Source organism: Pollachius pollachius (genome assembly GCF_949987615.1).
Source record: "Pollachius pollachius genome assembly, chromosome: 19".
Taxonomy (NCBI): domain Eukaryota; kingdom Metazoa; phylum Chordata; class Actinopteri; order Gadiformes; family Gadidae; genus Pollachius; species Pollachius pollachius.
Window position 1 is genome coordinate 19,837,195 of NC_136952.1, and position 16,960 is coordinate 19,854,154.

A 16,960-nucleotide genomic window follows, 5' to 3' on the forward strand; every position below is an offset into this window, starting at 1 on the left:
GAGAGAAACAAAGAAAGAGAGAGAGAGAGAGAGAGAGAGAGAGAGAGAGAGAGAGAGAGAGAGAGAGAGAGAGAGAGAGAGAGAGAGAGAGAGAGAGAGACAGAGTCAGAGAGATAGAGTTTTTATACTGCAAAATATGCCCGTCTTATTCCCGGCATGGTCCACGCATTTACACTAGGCATTTTTACACTGCCAAGTCGGTATGGTCGTGGCTTGGCACGCCCTGCAATTTCACTGTCTTGCCTGTGTGAAACCGAGGGGTTAAATCCCCCTTCATCAAGGAGCCGGCTTTCTTGGTTAACTGGAGACCGCGAGTAGAGAGTAGACCTCTTTAGGATAATTTGCATACGCTGAATGTTTACATTTTTTTAAATTCAAGCCACTTGCATGCAAGAATGAGTATTTGTATCTGAGTGTAGGCTACTAACGCAATTAACTATTTACAAGTGCAAAAACGCCGACATATTCTTTATTTTGCTGACCACTTGTTTTTTATCCCGACAAATGCCTCGCAAGGAAAGTTCCTCTGGTACTTTCTCGTAGATTGCACCATCTTTCCCCATCATCGTTAAATGCGCATGCATCACCTTCTCTCCCATGACGGTCAGCCTCCTGGATTTCACCGTCTTTCCAGTTAGAACTGCTCATGTTGATGTCGCTGCGTTGTCTCTGTGGTAGAGACAACGCAGCAACACCTCTACCCAAGTCTGCCTTGGAACTGCAAAGCTGTCCAATCGCATTTCCATGAAAATGAAACCCCCAGTATGTGTAGGGTCAGAGAGGGTAAATTGGGGCGGACCATGCCGGGAAAAAGGCGGGCATAAGACAGGCATATTTGGCAGGGTAAAAACGTTTACTGACTGAGTTAATATACCGGCTTGATTTCGCACCCCAAAAACACGTGTTTTGACAATTGTAAATAGTTATTTACAATTTGTAGCCTACACTCAGATATCGTCTACTCATTCTCACATGAAAGCGGCTTGAATAAAAAAACATTTTGAATATGCAAATCATTCTAAAGAGAACGCCGTGCATAGTCCTGCCTCCTCCAACGGACCAAGAAAGCCGGCTCCTTGACGAAGGCGGAATATACCCCCTTGGTTTTACACAGGCAAGGCAGTGAAATTGCAGGGTGTGCCAATCCCCGACAGTACCGGTTTAGAAGTGTAAAGATTCAGAGAGAGAGAGAGAGAGAGAGAGAGGGAGAGAGAGAGAAACGGGGGAGAGAGAGAGAGAGAAACGGGGAGAGAGAGAGAACAACGGAAGGAGAGAGAGGGAAACGAAGAGAGACAGAGATGGAGAAGAGAAACGGAGAGATAGAGAGAGACGGAGAGAGAGAGAAACGGAGAGTGCGAGAGGAATGGAGAGAGAGAGAAACATCTTTCCCTAAACTTGAAACATTTGACAAATTGTTTTCTATGTTTAAATTGATGAAAGTGCCTGAGAGAGAACACTTACATCAAGCGAGTGGAACCAACTGGGGCATGGGAGCTAAACTCTGATGGAGGCAGGATGGTGATCAGCGACTAGGGTGTTCCAGATGAAAGGCACTGGGTTCCTGATGCCTGCAGCCCAACTTGTATACATCCTTGAGCAAAATGCCCCTGAATTTGATGCTCCTTAATGACATGAAACTGAATTCACTGTTGGTCGCTAAAAGTGTCTGCTGGATGAAAGCATCAAAACGTCTCATTGACCATTGCTCAGCTCAAGATACGTGAAAAAAATACATAATATAAATATATATATAAAGAAGTACGAAATATAAAACAAAAGTAGGGTGAAGGTTGCTTTGATAAGGTCAGAGCTCTCATAAGATAAGACTTTACATCGATGCCCTTCATTATTATGAGATCAATGATAATTCCTTTTATATAATTTAGTGTGAGCGAGAGCTAGAGAGAGAGCGAAACCCATCAATGGGGATAGATCTGTACCCATTTAAACCAAAAAAAACAGAAAAGAAATACCCCCTCTAAAATTATTCATGAAGAAATCCATTCAACAGTCACCATGGAAACACAGAAAGCACATGTTTTGTGCGTAATGACAATCAGTTCCCATCAAAAGAAACGTGGAAAAAGTTTGGAAAGGTTTCTGCTAAACTAGGACAGGAGTTGGAGAGCACTTTGGTACTACAATACATCTATGGAGGGTTCTTCCTCCTCCTCCTCCTCCTCCTCACCATTCTGCTTGGGGACGACACGCATGCACGCACACACATTGATGCACACACACAGACACACAGACACACCAAACTTTCTTGCTTGAAGTTTAGTCACACTGCTGTGACCCTTGAGGAAACCAAACATTCCCTTTGAATAACAGCCAAGAAACACACACGCAAACACACACACACACACACACACACACACACACACCCACACAGGTGTGTGGAGGCACTTTCCCCTCAGAGAGAGTTGGTGGTCCACATGCACACATTACCACTAATCTCCTCTCTCCTCCCGTTCTACACTGCTTCCCTCATCTCTCTCTCTCTCTCTCTCTCTCTCCTCTCCCTCTGCTCCTCACTCTAGTCATGCATCCCCCCTCTCTGTTTACCTCTCATGTATCCCACTCTCTCTCCCTTTTCCTCTCCTCTAATCTCTCCTCTGCTCTCTACTCTTCTTTCTATTCCTCTGTATCTTCGTTTAGGGACTTACATCACTTTAAATCCTTATTTTTCCTTTTCTTTCCATCTCCCTGTGCTTTCCTTCTCCTTTCGTCTCATCTCAGCCTCCTCCCTCTCCTCTCCTATCCTCCCTCTCCTCTCCTTTCCTCCCTCTCCTCCCCTCCCTCTCTCCTCTCTTCTCGTTCCTCTCCTCCTCCCTCCGTCCTCTCTTCTCTCTCCTCTCCTTTCCTCCCTCTCCTCTCCTCGTTCCTGTCCTCCTCCCTCTCTCCTCGTTCCTCTCCTCCTCCCTCTCTCCTCTCTCCTCGTTCCTCTCCTCCTCCCTCTCTCCTCTCTTCTCGTTCCTCTCCTCCTCCCTCTCTCCTCTCTTCTCGTTCCTCTCCTCCTCCCTCTCTCCTCTCTTCTCGTTCCTCTCCTCCTCCCTCTCTCCTCTCTCCTCGTTCCTCTCCTCCTCCCTCTCTCCTCTCTTTTCGTTCCTCTCCTCCTCCCTCTCTCCTCTCTTCTCGTTCCTCTCCTCCTCCCTCTCTCCTCTCTTCTCGTTCCTCTCCTCCTCCCTCTCTCCTCTCTTCTCGTTCCTCTCCTCCTCTCTCTCTCCTCTCTTCTCGTTCCTCTCCTCCTCCCTCTCTCCTCTCTCCTCGTTCCTCTCCTCCTCCCTCTCTCCTCTCTCCTCGTTCCTCTCCTCCTCCCTCTCTCCTCTCTTCTCGTTCCTCTCCTCCTCCCTCTCTCCTCTCTCCTCGTTCCTCTCCTCCTCCCTCTCTCCTCTCTTCTCGTTCCTCTCCTCCTCCCTCTCTCCTCTCTCCTCGTTCCTCTCCTCCTCCCTCTCTCCTCTCTTCTCGTTCCTCCCCTCCCCCACCTCCCTCTCCTCTCCCTGTGGACGAGGTTCCACAGTTCCACTAGTTAAGACACCACAGAGGGATGAATCCTCTACTGTCAGGAGAAAAACATAACCCGGAGTTCTCCCATGTCCCGCGGACCATCACTAAGTACAACAACACACAACCTCATCTCTCTCTATCGCTGTGGCTCCTTTATCACCTGAGTCAGGGGCTTAGTGACTGATCACAAATAGACCGCATGACCAGCCAGCTGACACAACTACTGAACACTCACGCACACGCACACACGAACCAAGTGCGCATCGATAGATAGACCAACACTGACCCCTGGTGGCCAGTGAAGAAAAGGTGTACGTTTTTGAGATGCTTTAGTATTATGGAGACTTTCTGTGTAAAAACAGTAATTACAAACCAAAAAAAGACAAAGGAGGAATGCGACACAGTTTGGGATCTCAATGGATCGTACCAAATGTATTCATTAGACAATTGTTTCCATTTAAGGCTTTGTTGAAGAGGGGGGAAAGATAAGATCATAATAAAATCTCTTTCGTATTGGCACTTCAGCACATAAATAAAAACTACACTGGTTGTGGTTTTAGAGACGACAAGCAGTGAATTTAAAATGTTCGACAGGTAAGACTTAATTTTGAAATGACAGTCAATTATGATGTGTTGTCGAATTCAAGTTTTGATAGCTAGTACTGTGGAATTAATTCAGAAGAAAAAAATTAGTTTTTTGAGTTTACACAGCGTGATCACTAGAAAAGTAATTGAAAGATGGGCTGATAAAATAGAAATTATCTTTAATGCAAATCAAGTGGTCTTTCTAGAATGGTTCTTCTCCTCTGTTGGGTCAGGCTACACATTGTGAATAATAGGATGACTCCAGTTTGCACAATAACCAGTAGAGGGCAGTAGAACCACAGACTAGTATAAATGAACGTCATGGGAGAAAAATAAAGCCTATGAAAAATATAGAGTTCTTAATATTTGTGTTAAATAGGTGTACATTGCTGATTATCCACATGATGGCGATACACACATTCAGACGTTAGGCATTCCTATTGCACTCGCAGAGATGAATTGTTATTTAACTAGATTATAATATTTTATTCTCCAAATCAAACGTACTGACCCATTATTTATTTTCTTAACTACCGATTTTTATCATTCGATATTTTACACTCAAATTTGTAAATAAGGTTTGTAATAGACGGAGGCAGCCTTTAAAAGGACACTCAGATGATTCTAGGGCAGAATCAGGGTCATCTATAAAAGGTAGCGCTGCTAACCCTGGAAGATCAGTCAGATATAAAATGGTTTGAAGGCGAGAGAAGATGTGAAGGAGGCTTGAAGATACTACCTGAGGCATTGCTTTTAATGCTGAGCTAAGCATAGATGGATGGATCTGATTAAAATAAAAATGTATTGTTTGCAACTTGTTGCTTCACAACGCCAGAGTTCGGGTTGATGTTCTTCATTTTCAGATCATTATAAAAATGTTTTTTTTGGTCAGCATGCAAATTCCGACGGATGTAAAACATGGGTTTGGGGTGTGTTCACTAATTATGGTCCTTTAACATTATATATGCCTTTTCATCAACTATTAATAGATCATATAAATACCTTTATATTTATTGAAATATTAGCAATAAAAACAATACAAACAAGATGTAACTGCTTGTGTTGGGAGCCCTCACATGCTGCAGACAAGCGACGAACCAGTTCAAGTAATGGATTATCCTCATCACAAACGCCGGCCCTTTAATATGACGCCAGCAGGCTGCTGGTCGTTTAAGGACAGGAGGGAATGGAACCAGACCCAGAGACTGACCTCATCGCAGATCCTGTGGCAGGCCAGTGTCGCGTCCTTCTGCAATATTAAGCACCCTGTCTTTACTATTCTCTATTTATCTCCCTGTCTCTCTATCCACCTCTTTACCTGATTAATACTATTAAGGCTGTAACGCCTTCATTACCCCTCAGGGCTGAATACAGTAGCTATATTTACAGTAGCTTTATATACAGTATATATATGGCATTTATCTATACAGTTTAAGAGTTTATATATCTCCGCCACCATCTCTCTAGGTTAAAGAAGGCTTTTTTATTGATACATACAGCTAAAGGTGTTTTATGTTATTTCTGCTGCTAGGGGTCTCTCAATCAAAATGGTAACAAATGACGTAGTTTATAATGTTGTGACGTCGTATTTAAGTAAAATTGATATTACTTTAGTCCCATTAATTCACCTAATGTCATTTCATTCTAATGAAATAGCTGCAGGCAACCTTAGGTTAACTTGCTAACTTACCATTGGATGAGTCTCACTAGCCATACAGCTGTAGATATTGTAATGTGAGCCCAGCGCCACCCCACATTTTAAATATTAAATGCTTAAAGGGGTGATATCATGCTTTTTCAACTTTTCCCTTTGCATTAGACTGTTGTATGACGTATGTATACGTATGGATGTTTTACGTCTGTTAAACTAGAAAAATCTAAGTCCGAGCCGCGGGGAGTATTCGTGCCCAGTGAGAATGCCCCTTATTCTATTCCCTTTAGGGGCTCAAGAGAATAGGACGCTATTGTATGATACATCATTGATTTAGAGTAAAATAAGATTTAAATCGTGTCTCGTGACCAACACGAACAGAGAAAAAGGTTGATGACAATGTCCAAAGACAACTATCCTGGTATGTTGCCAGGGCCCTAAAGAACGTGTGGAAAGCTGCTGATCCAAACCTATCCCCAAGATGTCCAGTGTTAGATAAACCTGGTCAACGAGTCCATCGCGTGTCCGCACTGCGCTGTGCAGCATAAGATCAGTGGTTCAGAGTGGACAGTCAACCACATTGTCAACCACCGCCTTTCCACAACCGGTGTTTTACTGAACCGAATGTTTTCAGCACCATTTTAAGACACAAGGACTTGTTGCTCTGTCAAATAGTTAAGCAGCACTTCAAGCCATTTCAAATAGAAGGGAAAAAATTCATGGGCTAGGTCCAATTGTCAGCATTTGATTCCAGATTCATCGGTGACGAGGAACTGGTGCTGGTTTCTTCCCATTGGCCGTTGCCACCTTAACCGCTGATTACAGTCCCAGACCCTCCCCAGTACACGCGACAATATCAAACTGGATATAAAGAATCTGTGCTTTCCGACTATGGGGTCCAGTGAAACCGCATGCCACCCACACCACACGGGAATCTAACCCCCGGAAGGCACAGATTCTTTATTTATAAATAATAATATAATCTATGATTTTTTATTTCTTTGTTTCCTCCCCGACTCTCATGATGGCCGGTTTGGGCCTTAGTGCAGGGGTGCCAACACTCTTTCGACCTGTGAGCGTCTTTTCAAAATGCTCTACCTGCCTAAAAAAATGCTAAAAATATATTTATTTATATATATACATACTCTGATGACTTGCACTGAATGGAGTCAGCCAGGGTTGCATAGTCTGGTCAGTAGCTGCTGGTGGCTATTCTCAAGCTTCCAAATGACAGTGACTCATGCTCATCACTCAGGGTGGAATGGTCATTAGACTTAGTGTGGGAAGAGGCTGACATAAATAAGTAGAGCCAAATAATGCAGGCAAGGAGGTAGCACATTTCCTCACGTTTGTATACTTTTCCTTCATGAGCAAGTTCCGAAATTGTCCATGAGCCCTGGACTTCAGCTCAATATCAGCTGGTACTGTCAAAACCTCCGCTGCAGACGGGTTCAGGTGAAACTGTGCTGCAATTTTTGCCGAGAGTAAAGAATGACTCTGCCACTACAGTATCCTGCCCCATGCTGGGCTGTGTCCCTGTGAGGACGCACAGTGCTACAGTAGCCCGGCCGAGGACACCCAGCGCATCCCAGGCCGTCTGCAGACTGCCAATAACCCCCCCGCTGGACCAGGCTGAATCCACCCAACCACAGCACGAAACTCTACCGGTACACTTGGAATAAGCTGTGCACGCTGATCACTGATGGCTGCTGGCATTTTGTGTGTCTGTCGACGGTTCCTAAAGTTCCTGATGATAACACACGCACGCACACGCACACACAGGCCTCACAATGCTATTGAGGTCGGAGTCGTAGCTCCCTCTGTGGCGGGCGGTGCTGGTGGTGTTGGCCGTGATGGTGGTGGCCGTGGTCACTGCCCCCCCCAGGGGCTCCAGACCCTCCTCGTCCCACATGTACGTCCCCCCAGAACCACAGCTGTCGGAGGGGGACAGGTCCAGAGACGAGCCGCCCTGCAGGATGGGGGCCGCAGAGAAGCAGAGAGACCAACCCAGGAGGTTGGTTTAGGACATGGAGGTAGCAAGGACTTCAAAAATAAAACATGCTCATCGTTATGTCTTCTAGTTTTGCATTTATTACTTTGACACAAAATAACTTTTTTATCGTAAATATATTTTTTAAATTCCTTATTATCTAAACAATTGCTAATAGCTAGATATTATATCTAATAGATGTTAGACATAATATAAGTATAAGTTCCACGTTATAAGCCACTTTAGCATTGTAACTCTCCCATTAATGTTTCTATTCATCTCTGCATTCACTATTGATGAGCTATGGAAACAGGAACACTGGCCTGTGATTGGTTGATGGAGTCTGGGGGCGGGCCTTCTTTACCTGTTCCTGATAGTCTGGTTGGCTGGTCCTCCTCTGCCTGGTTAACCTGCTCAAATGGTAGTCCTCCCGGTCACCTGGTGGGAGGGGTCTCATAAGTCAGTCATAGCCCATTCATAACGCTTCGCCTCCTTGACGATATGGAACAAGTCGGGGCAATATTTAGGATTTTAGTATTTGTATCAATGCTAGATCTTGATATAACTGAGCAGGGTTGGTTTGAACTTGTCAATTTCAGAGTTTATAAATAATGTCATGCTTTTGAATTTGGCTAATAAATAGATACCTGGTTTAGTGGGGTGTATGTCTCTAAAGAGTGTTCAATTGAATCATTATCAAGATGCCTCCCCCACAGCAACTTAGTAAATTCAGAGACGTGTCATTAGAAGAAAAAGACACACTCAAACAAGGGATTGATCCTAGTCCAAATATTCACATAAATGCATATTGTTTTAAAACCCTAGGATTATTACGTGGGCTATTATTATTAGCCGTTTGATTGACTGAATTGATTAAATGATTTTTTTAAGTCATGTCAACCAAACATTACGACTTCACCCCCCAAATAAGATTGTAGCAAGTGTGAGTGAGAGAGCGAAAGACTTAACAGCAATATAGCCCGGCCCATTAATTAAGAGATGGTCTACCAGAAGTAAGTCACAAAACATATTTTCGGTTGTAGGTAACAAAACAACATTCTTTTAAGAAGACTCACAAGACTCACTTGTTCAGAGGTCACCTAGACGCTACATAGCCACCCCCTTACACTTATTGTGTGTTGTACGTCCTGGCACTAAATGAACACACTTATTGTGTGTTGTACGTCCTGGCACTAAATGAACACACTTATTGTGTGTTGTACGTCCTGGCACTAAATGAACACACTTATTGTGTGTTGTACGTCCTGCCACTAAATGAACACACTTATTGTGTGTTGTACGTCCTGGCACTAAATGAACACACTTATTGTGTGTTGTACGTCCTGGCACTAAATGAACACACTTATTGTGTGTTGTACGTCCTGGCACTAAATGAACACACTTATTGTGTGTTGTACGTCCTGGCACTAAATGAACACACTTATTGTGTGTTGTACGTCCTGGCACTAAATGAACACACTTATTGTGTGTTGTACGTCCTGCCACTAAATGAACACACTTATTGTGTGTTGTACGTCCTGGCACTAAATGAACACACTTATTGTGTGTTGTACGTCCTGGCACTAAATGAACACACTTATTGTGTGTTGTACGTCCTGGCACTAAATGAACACACTTATTGTGTGTTGTACGTCCTGCCACTAAATGAACACACTTATTGTGTGTTGTACGTCCTGCCACTAAATGAACACACTTATTGTGTGTTGTACGTCCTGGCACTAAATGAACACACTTATTGTGTGTTGTACGTCCTGGCACTAAATGAACACACTTATTGTGTGTTGTACGTCCTGGCACTAAATGAACACACTTATTGTGTGTTGTACGTCCTGCCACTAAATGAACACACTTATTGTGTGTTGTACGTCCTGGCACTAAATGAACACACTTATTGTGTGTTGTACGTCCTGGCACTAAATGAACACACTTATTGTGTGTTGTACGTCCTGGCACTAAATGAACACACTTATTGTGTGTTGTACGTCCTGGCACTAAATGAACACACTTATTGTGTGTTGTACGTCCTGCCACTAAATGAACACACTTATTGTGTGTTGTACGTCCTGCCACTAAATGAACACACTTATTGTGTGTTGTACGTCCTGGCACTAAATGAACACACTTATTGTGTGTTGTACGTCCTGCCACTAAATGAACACACTTATTGTGTGTTGTACGTCCTGGCACTAAATGAACACACTTATTGTGTGTTGTACGTCCTGGCACTAAATGAACACACTTATTGTGTGTTGTACGTCCTGCCACTAAATGTACGCACTTATTGTATGTTGTACGTCCTGCCACTAAATGTATGCACTTATTGTATGTTGTACGTCCTGCCACTAAATGTATGCACTTATTGTATGTTGTACGTCCTGCCACTAAATGTACGCACTTATTTTATGTCGTAGGTGCTTGCTATCTTTCTTGTATACGGGGAATAGGCTAACCTAGCGATTGTTAGTGCTTGGCCCTTTGTTCTATAAACATCTTTACTGCACCGACAGCAGTATATTGTCGTTTCTCTTTCTTCTGACAAATGTACTAAATGGATAAAAGGAAGGAATCCTACTCAAAGAGGTAGGTTAGGCTTGGGGTGTTGGGGCACCAAACCCAGAACCTTCTGGTCAGAGGAGCTGCTCTTTACTCACCACTGAGCCTCACGCCGCTCCAGTCGATGCCCTCCCCGAGGAAGCTGGGCATCCCTGACATCCTCGTCTCAACGCTGCTACGGAGGACTTTCAGATCATGTGTTCTGGACTCTGATTGGTTCATGGCCATTTCCTCTCCACCGTCATTGGTGGAGAGAAGCAGGATTCCAACACCACCGTTTCCTAGGAAGAGCGAGTGCAACTAACGTGGTTAGTTGTTTGTCCGAATATGAATCATTTCAGGTTTGAGAGTCACAGTTTTTCTGGTTTCCAAGTGAAAGGGCGCTTAACTTGTTAATAATTTAATGTGGAGGGTTGTCTCAGCATTGAGACTCAAAGAAAGATCATGGGCCCTATTTTAACGGTCTGAAACGCAAGTGAGAAGCGCAAGTAGCTTTGTGGGCGGTTCTATGGCGCTGTTTCTATTTTACCGGCGCAAAAATGAAAAATGAAAAAAAGGGTTGGTCTGAAGTAGCCTAATTACCCGTAGGTTTGGTTTGGGCGTAACGTGCAATAAACCAATGAGAGTGCCAGCTCCCATCCCCTTTAAGAGCCATGAGCGCATTTGAATCTGACGAGTTGATATTTTGACAGCGCGTCTGCAGTCTCCGATGAGACAGAGGCACATTAATTTATAACTTCAAATGCTCAGTTTATGGCCAAATAATGTGGCCTAATTCACACATGGAATAAGGTTTTCTTCCACAACTTAAGAAATACTAAGTCCTCAAATAAATTTCAGCAAAGAAAACTTAGCACACATATGATATGCGGTAACTGTGGTTCTATTTAATGATATACGCAATACATTATAAACATTGTTTCTTATCAGTATTGTATGTATTATCGTTATCGACTTGTGTTCCTAATATGCATGCGTCCCCCCGTTAATATACATTGCCATGGACTGTATTATGCGTTACGAGTTTAGTTTGCGTGTGTTTAAACAGATGGACGCACACACGCGCGCCCGCATTCATTCATTCTTTTACACATACACACACGCGCGCCACAATGTTTTCTCACGATCAAATACTCATCAATCCTAAAAGTTATGGGCATGTACACGATGTCTGTGTCAAGAAAATATGTGTTTGCTGTACGGTGTTTGCGGATGCATTGATTTAAAAGTACAACTTATTACCGCTGTATCAGCTGTTCTTTCCCAAATAATTTACCAAGAATGTGTGGCTAAGTAGATGAGAGAAGCAAAGTTTATGTGCGAGGTGCACAAGAAACATTATGCATGTGCCCTTAAAATAGCATCTGAACAGCGCGCCACTGACTTTAAACCAGGTATTTCCTGGTTTGTGGCGCAAGTGATTTCTGAAACTGCAAAATAGCAGCAGGGAACGTTTGCGCCAGAACACGCCTCCTCCTTTCGCCGAACCGCCCCTTGGGGCTCAAGATCATTCCCTGATTTACCGACGCGTGGCGCAGGAGGGAAAAGAACGCTCTGCGCCAGTTGCAAACTAGCAACGACACATGCGCCAGTGAGAAAGTCAATTGCGCCGGATGCAAGATGGGCCCCATATGTTTTTGTATGATTGAATCATATTTAAGTTTTATTTTCTACATTTTTGATGTTTGCTGTTATAAGGTCCATTTCCAGAACCGATGAACATTGATAAAGAACTATAAAATTGAAACTACTACAGCTAGAACTACACCTTAATAAATGTTATCTCATCTTGAAAAAACTTTTAGCACATGTTTCAACTGAAGGCCAATCCATGGTTACCCTTGGCAACCCTTTTTCTCGGTATTTACCAGTCCCCTGAAATCCGTGCCCATTTTTTAGAGAATGCTGTCCGTACATACCGAGGTTATCAAAGTCGTCCATGTACTCCTGGCTGGTGTCGTTGTGCCGCTCCAGGGAGGAGGTGGACGACAGGGACATGTCCTCCAGCGTCTCCCCCAGGAGGGAGACCTCGCCATGGGACACCTGCTCCACCGCCTCAGGGGTGGAGCCTGGTACCAGAGGAACCAGAGGAACACCGGTGATATGTTTCAATGGGTTTACCATGTGGATCAAGCACATGAACCATTGAGTGGAAGAGGACCGCTATTCGCAAAAGACTCAAGACTCCCCTGTTCAGAGTTTAACCAGACCCTGCATAGCTCCTACGCATTTATTGTATGTTGTACGTCCTGGCACTAAAAAATGTAAAGAAAAGTACTTTGTTGTTTAGGGTCTTATCCTAGCTGTCTCTGTTGTATACGGGGAATGGGTCATCCCAGCAGTTGTTGGTGCTTGGCACTTGGTTCCATGAACATCCTTCCTGCACCCACAGCGGTAAATTGCTGTTTCTCCTTCTGACAAGTACAACTTATTGTCCAATGTACTATGGATATAAGTATCTGCTAGATGACCTTAATGTAAATACAAATGTATACCAGGTATAATATATTGCAGTTGTGCATTGCAGCATCTATGCATGAATGAACGCCATGTTCAAATCTACCGATGAAGGGGTTGACAACCTCCAGGAGAACGCTACGAGAATAACCCATCATACCTGGGCTGTCCTCCGTGGGGGAAGGCGTGACCGAGGGCGACTCCAGAGAGTTCCTGTGTGCTTCCGCTCCCTGGACCTCCACCTCCTCACTGTGGTTCTGTGGTCTGGGGGCCGGTGCCACGCGGAGTGGGCGAGGCTGCCTGATGAGCGAGGGCCGCGAGCGGTGGGCCCCCAGGGCGCTGTAGGACAGGTGAGTGCCGGGCAGAAGGGCCTTCTTCAGGTGGGAGGCCGGGAGGAGGCCTTTGGCTCCCCCGAGGCCCGCCACAGCGTCCGCGTCCCCCCAAGGGGCGCGCTTGGCCAGGGGGGAGCGGCCCCCCGGGGCCCTCGGCAGGGGCAGCAGTCGGGAGGAGGGCGGGGTCGGCGGCGGCTCCTTGGAGCCCCGCTCGGCGGCCCTGTTGAGGGAGTATGAGCGCGTGATCCTGGAGGCGGCCGGCGGCGCGGACCAGGGCTGCCGCTGCACCTGGTTCAGGCTCCGGGAGCGAAGGCGGTCCTTCTCCGACAGCAGGCGGACGGACGAGCCGCCCCCGCCGACACCCCCGGTCCTCAGGCTGTCGCTGGACTGCGAGCGGCCGGCCGGCTGCTTGCCGAGGAGGGGGGAGCCCGACCGAGAGCCGGGCCGCGAGCCCCCCGGCCCGCCGGAGCCGGACGAGCTGGCGCGCTGGCGGAGGGCCCCGAGCCTCTGGGCGGGGCCGCTGAGGTTGGGTCTGGTCCCGCTGGAGAGGCCCGGCACAGCCCTCTGGCCCGGCCGGGGCCCGCCGGCTCCGCCCTTTACAGCGGGGAGGAGTTTAGGGCCCGATGGTGGCGAGGACGCCGAAGCCGCTCCAAAACCAAACCCGCGCGCCTTCGAGGCGACTGTCGCCGGCGCCGTGGTTACTGGGGGGTTGGGTTTCTTGAGCCAGCGCTGCGTTGGCGACGGCGACGGCTGCTGTTGCGCTGGCGGGAGTTGGAGCTGTTGGCCCGGAGTGACGACGTCGCTCCGGGCCGCGGCCCCGTTCTTCCTACCTGGCACGCCCGCCCTCTTGACCCCCACCTTTCCTCTTTTGGTCCAACTTATGGAGAGAGGGGCGGCCATGCGGAGCAAACCATTGTTCTTGAGCGGGCCCCCTGTGACGGCGGTGGCCACGGCGTTTGATCCGTTGGTGAGGGGTGCAGAGGGGCCGACCCCGCCCATCGGGGTCCCGCCTGGAGCTGCAGCAGTTGGGACGCTCTGAGGGTTGCCGGCCTGGGGCACCCCGGAGGAGGAGGGCCGGAAGCCAAACTTGGGCAGCCGGGAGACCATGGTGGGCATGGCGGGAGGGGCGAGGAGAGCTGAAGGAGAGGCCGACATCAGACCCCGCCCACGTCACCATGGAGACGCTGAGTCGGAGCCTCTGGAGGAAGAGGAAGAGGGAGAGGGAGGGAGGGAGGGAGGGAGGTATCGAACCAAGGAAAAACAGCAAATATATATGTAAGGACTTGGGTCACACTCAAAAGAATAAGAAAAATAGATTTGAAATCGGTTCTAAAGACCTGTAGAGATCAATCATAACTGGCATCCAGAGGGAATACACCTTCTTTTTACGCAAAGCGTTTCTTTGCGTAAAAAGGATAATAGCTCGTAATGAATGGAATGCAGAACACCATTACCTCATTACTAAATATAGGAATCCTGAAATACTGGTATGGTTCTCTGAGAACAGGTGTGGTCCCCTTGGAAGAAGAAAGGAACGTGGAAAAGACACGCATTCCTGGTTTACTTTTTATACCAGTCTACAATTCACTTTTTATACCAGTCAAAGATTAAGTGGTATTTTATATAGTATTTATTTTTTCCCATACTACATTACTGCCAAACCCAATAATTCCCCAATACTGTACAGTTCCACAATGATTTAATAATCCCTTTTGATATATGTGGGCTGCAATCAAAACCTCCTCTGGTGTGAGTGTATGCGAGTCTTGGATTGTCTCACACACACACACACACACACACACACACACCTTTAGGAAAGTCCTTGGTCCATAATGACTTGAATACTTTCCACCAGACAGCAGCAGTAGATCCACCACTAATTGTATTCAGGTGTTGATAGTCTGGGTACGCCCAGGCCACACCCATATCACTGTAATCCCATACAGTCATTCACAAATCCTGCTCCCAAACAGACTGTGCCTGTACATAGCATGGTCGGATTCGGCCCTCGCACCCACATTAAAACCATCTTGTCAATGAAATGTCTTTGACTACCGTAATAACAAATTTTTTTTTTCAATTATGAATGCATTGTAAACAAATTATGGTGGCCTTTTAGTGCTGAAAGCCACAATATAGAGTAGGTCTGTTCATTTGGTCAGGAGCAGCTATAATGCCGTCTTCATGACCAATACAATTATTCAATTATTAAAACAAAGATTAAAACCAAATCTATAAATAAAAAGGCATCCACTCAAGGCCTGCCCTCCAGCTTTGACACATGATAAGAAGATTGAGGGTATGAAAATAAAACATTAATAGACACAGTTCACCGCATCAGATTATCACACGGTAATCATCAGTTTTCCACAGCCAACACTTGTGATCAAACAACATGGAGTCTGTGTGTCACGAGAAGAAACTGATCAGAAGACCAGGCACGCCTAGAGGCAATGAACGAAGAGCTCATTTATCAAAAATGGAACCAATTCCATGTGAGAAATAGGCAACTGGATGAAGATTTACAGATGGATGATGGATGACGCTGGATAACTTGATAAACAAATCAACTTTGTGAACATCAAGTTAAGACCTTAGAAAGGAAGCCCTTGATTATGATAGGCTGGTGGTTTGTCGTTGGTCTGCTTTGTGTATCCATTGAGTCAGGGTAGGGAGTTGAGTTCTACTGCTTTCAAGAACACTCAGAACTCTGAAAAAACAGCTTTATTTAAAATGTATTGAACAGTTGTCAAACTCGGAATAACAAGATTTTAATTTTGGTATTAGTCATTGTAACCACTCCCTACATTTCACCTCATATATACAGTGGGGCAAAAAAGTATTTAGTCAGCCACCAATTGTGCAAGTTCTCCCACTTAAAAAATACGAGAGAGGCCTGTAATTTTCATCATAGGTAAACCTCAGCTATGAGAGACAAAATGAAAAAAAAAATCCAGAAAATCACATTGTCAGATTTTTTGAGAATTTATTTGCAAATTATGGTGGAAAATAAGTATTTGGTCACCTACAAACCAGCAAGATTTCTGGCTGTCACAGACCTGTAACTTCTCCTTTAAGAGGCTCCTCTGTCCTCCACTCGTTACCTGTATTAATGGCACCTGTTTGAACTCCTTATCAGTATAAAAGACACCTGTCCACAACCTCAAACAGTCACACTCCAAACTCCACTATGGCCAAGACCAATGAGCTGTCAAAGGACACCAGAAACACAATTGTAGACCTGCACCAGGCTGGGAAGTCTGAATCTGCAATAGGTAAGCAGCGTGGAGTGAAGAAATCAACTGTGGGAGCAATTATTAGGAAATGGAATACATACAAGACCACTGATAATCTCCCTCGATCTGGGGCTCCACGCAAGATCTCACCCTGTGGGGTCAAAATGATCACATGAACGGTGAACAAAAATCCCAGAACCAGATGGGGGGACCTAGTGAATGACCTCCAGAGAGCTGGGACCAAAGTAACAAAGGCTACCATCACTAACACACTACGCCGCCAGGGACTCAAATCCTGCAGTGCCAGACGTGTCCCCCTGCTAAAGCCAGTGCATGTCCGGGCCCGTTTGAAGTTTGCTAGAGAGCATTTGGATGATCCAGAACAGGATTGGGAGAATGTCATATGGTCAGATGAAACCAAAATAGAACTTTTTGGTAAAAACTCAACTCGTCGTGTTTGGAGGAGAAAGAATGCTGAGTTGCATCCAAAGAACACCATACCTACAGTGAAGCATGGGGGTGGAAACATCATGCTTTGGGGCTGTTTTTCTGCCAAGGGACCAGGACGTCTGATCCGTATGACGGAAAGAATGAATGGGGCCATGTATCGTGAGATTTTGAGTGAAAA

The 16,960-nt window shown here is 45.7% G+C and overlaps 1 protein-coding gene across 1 annotated transcript in view; it reads right to left on the minus strand.

Moving 5' to 3' along the window:
• LOC307090282 (uncharacterized protein) overlaps positions 1–14,251 on the minus strand; it is a gene marked incomplete at its 5' end in the record, with an annotated part of 34,091 nt that extends 19,840 nt beyond the window's left edge. Inside the window, 5 exons of the mRNA XM_079756859.1 lie at positions 7,533–7,712; positions 8,098–8,171; positions 10,406–10,588; positions 12,227–12,376; positions 12,925–14,251. Of these exons, the coding sequence (XP_079612985.1) occupies positions 7,533–7,712; positions 8,098–8,171; positions 10,406–10,588; positions 12,227–12,376; positions 12,925–14,251 (1,914 nt within the window). The remainder of the gene's footprint in view (positions 1–7,532; positions 7,713–8,097; positions 8,172–10,405; positions 10,589–12,226; positions 12,377–12,924) is intronic.
• Positions 14,252–16,960: the final 2,709 nt, after the last annotated feature.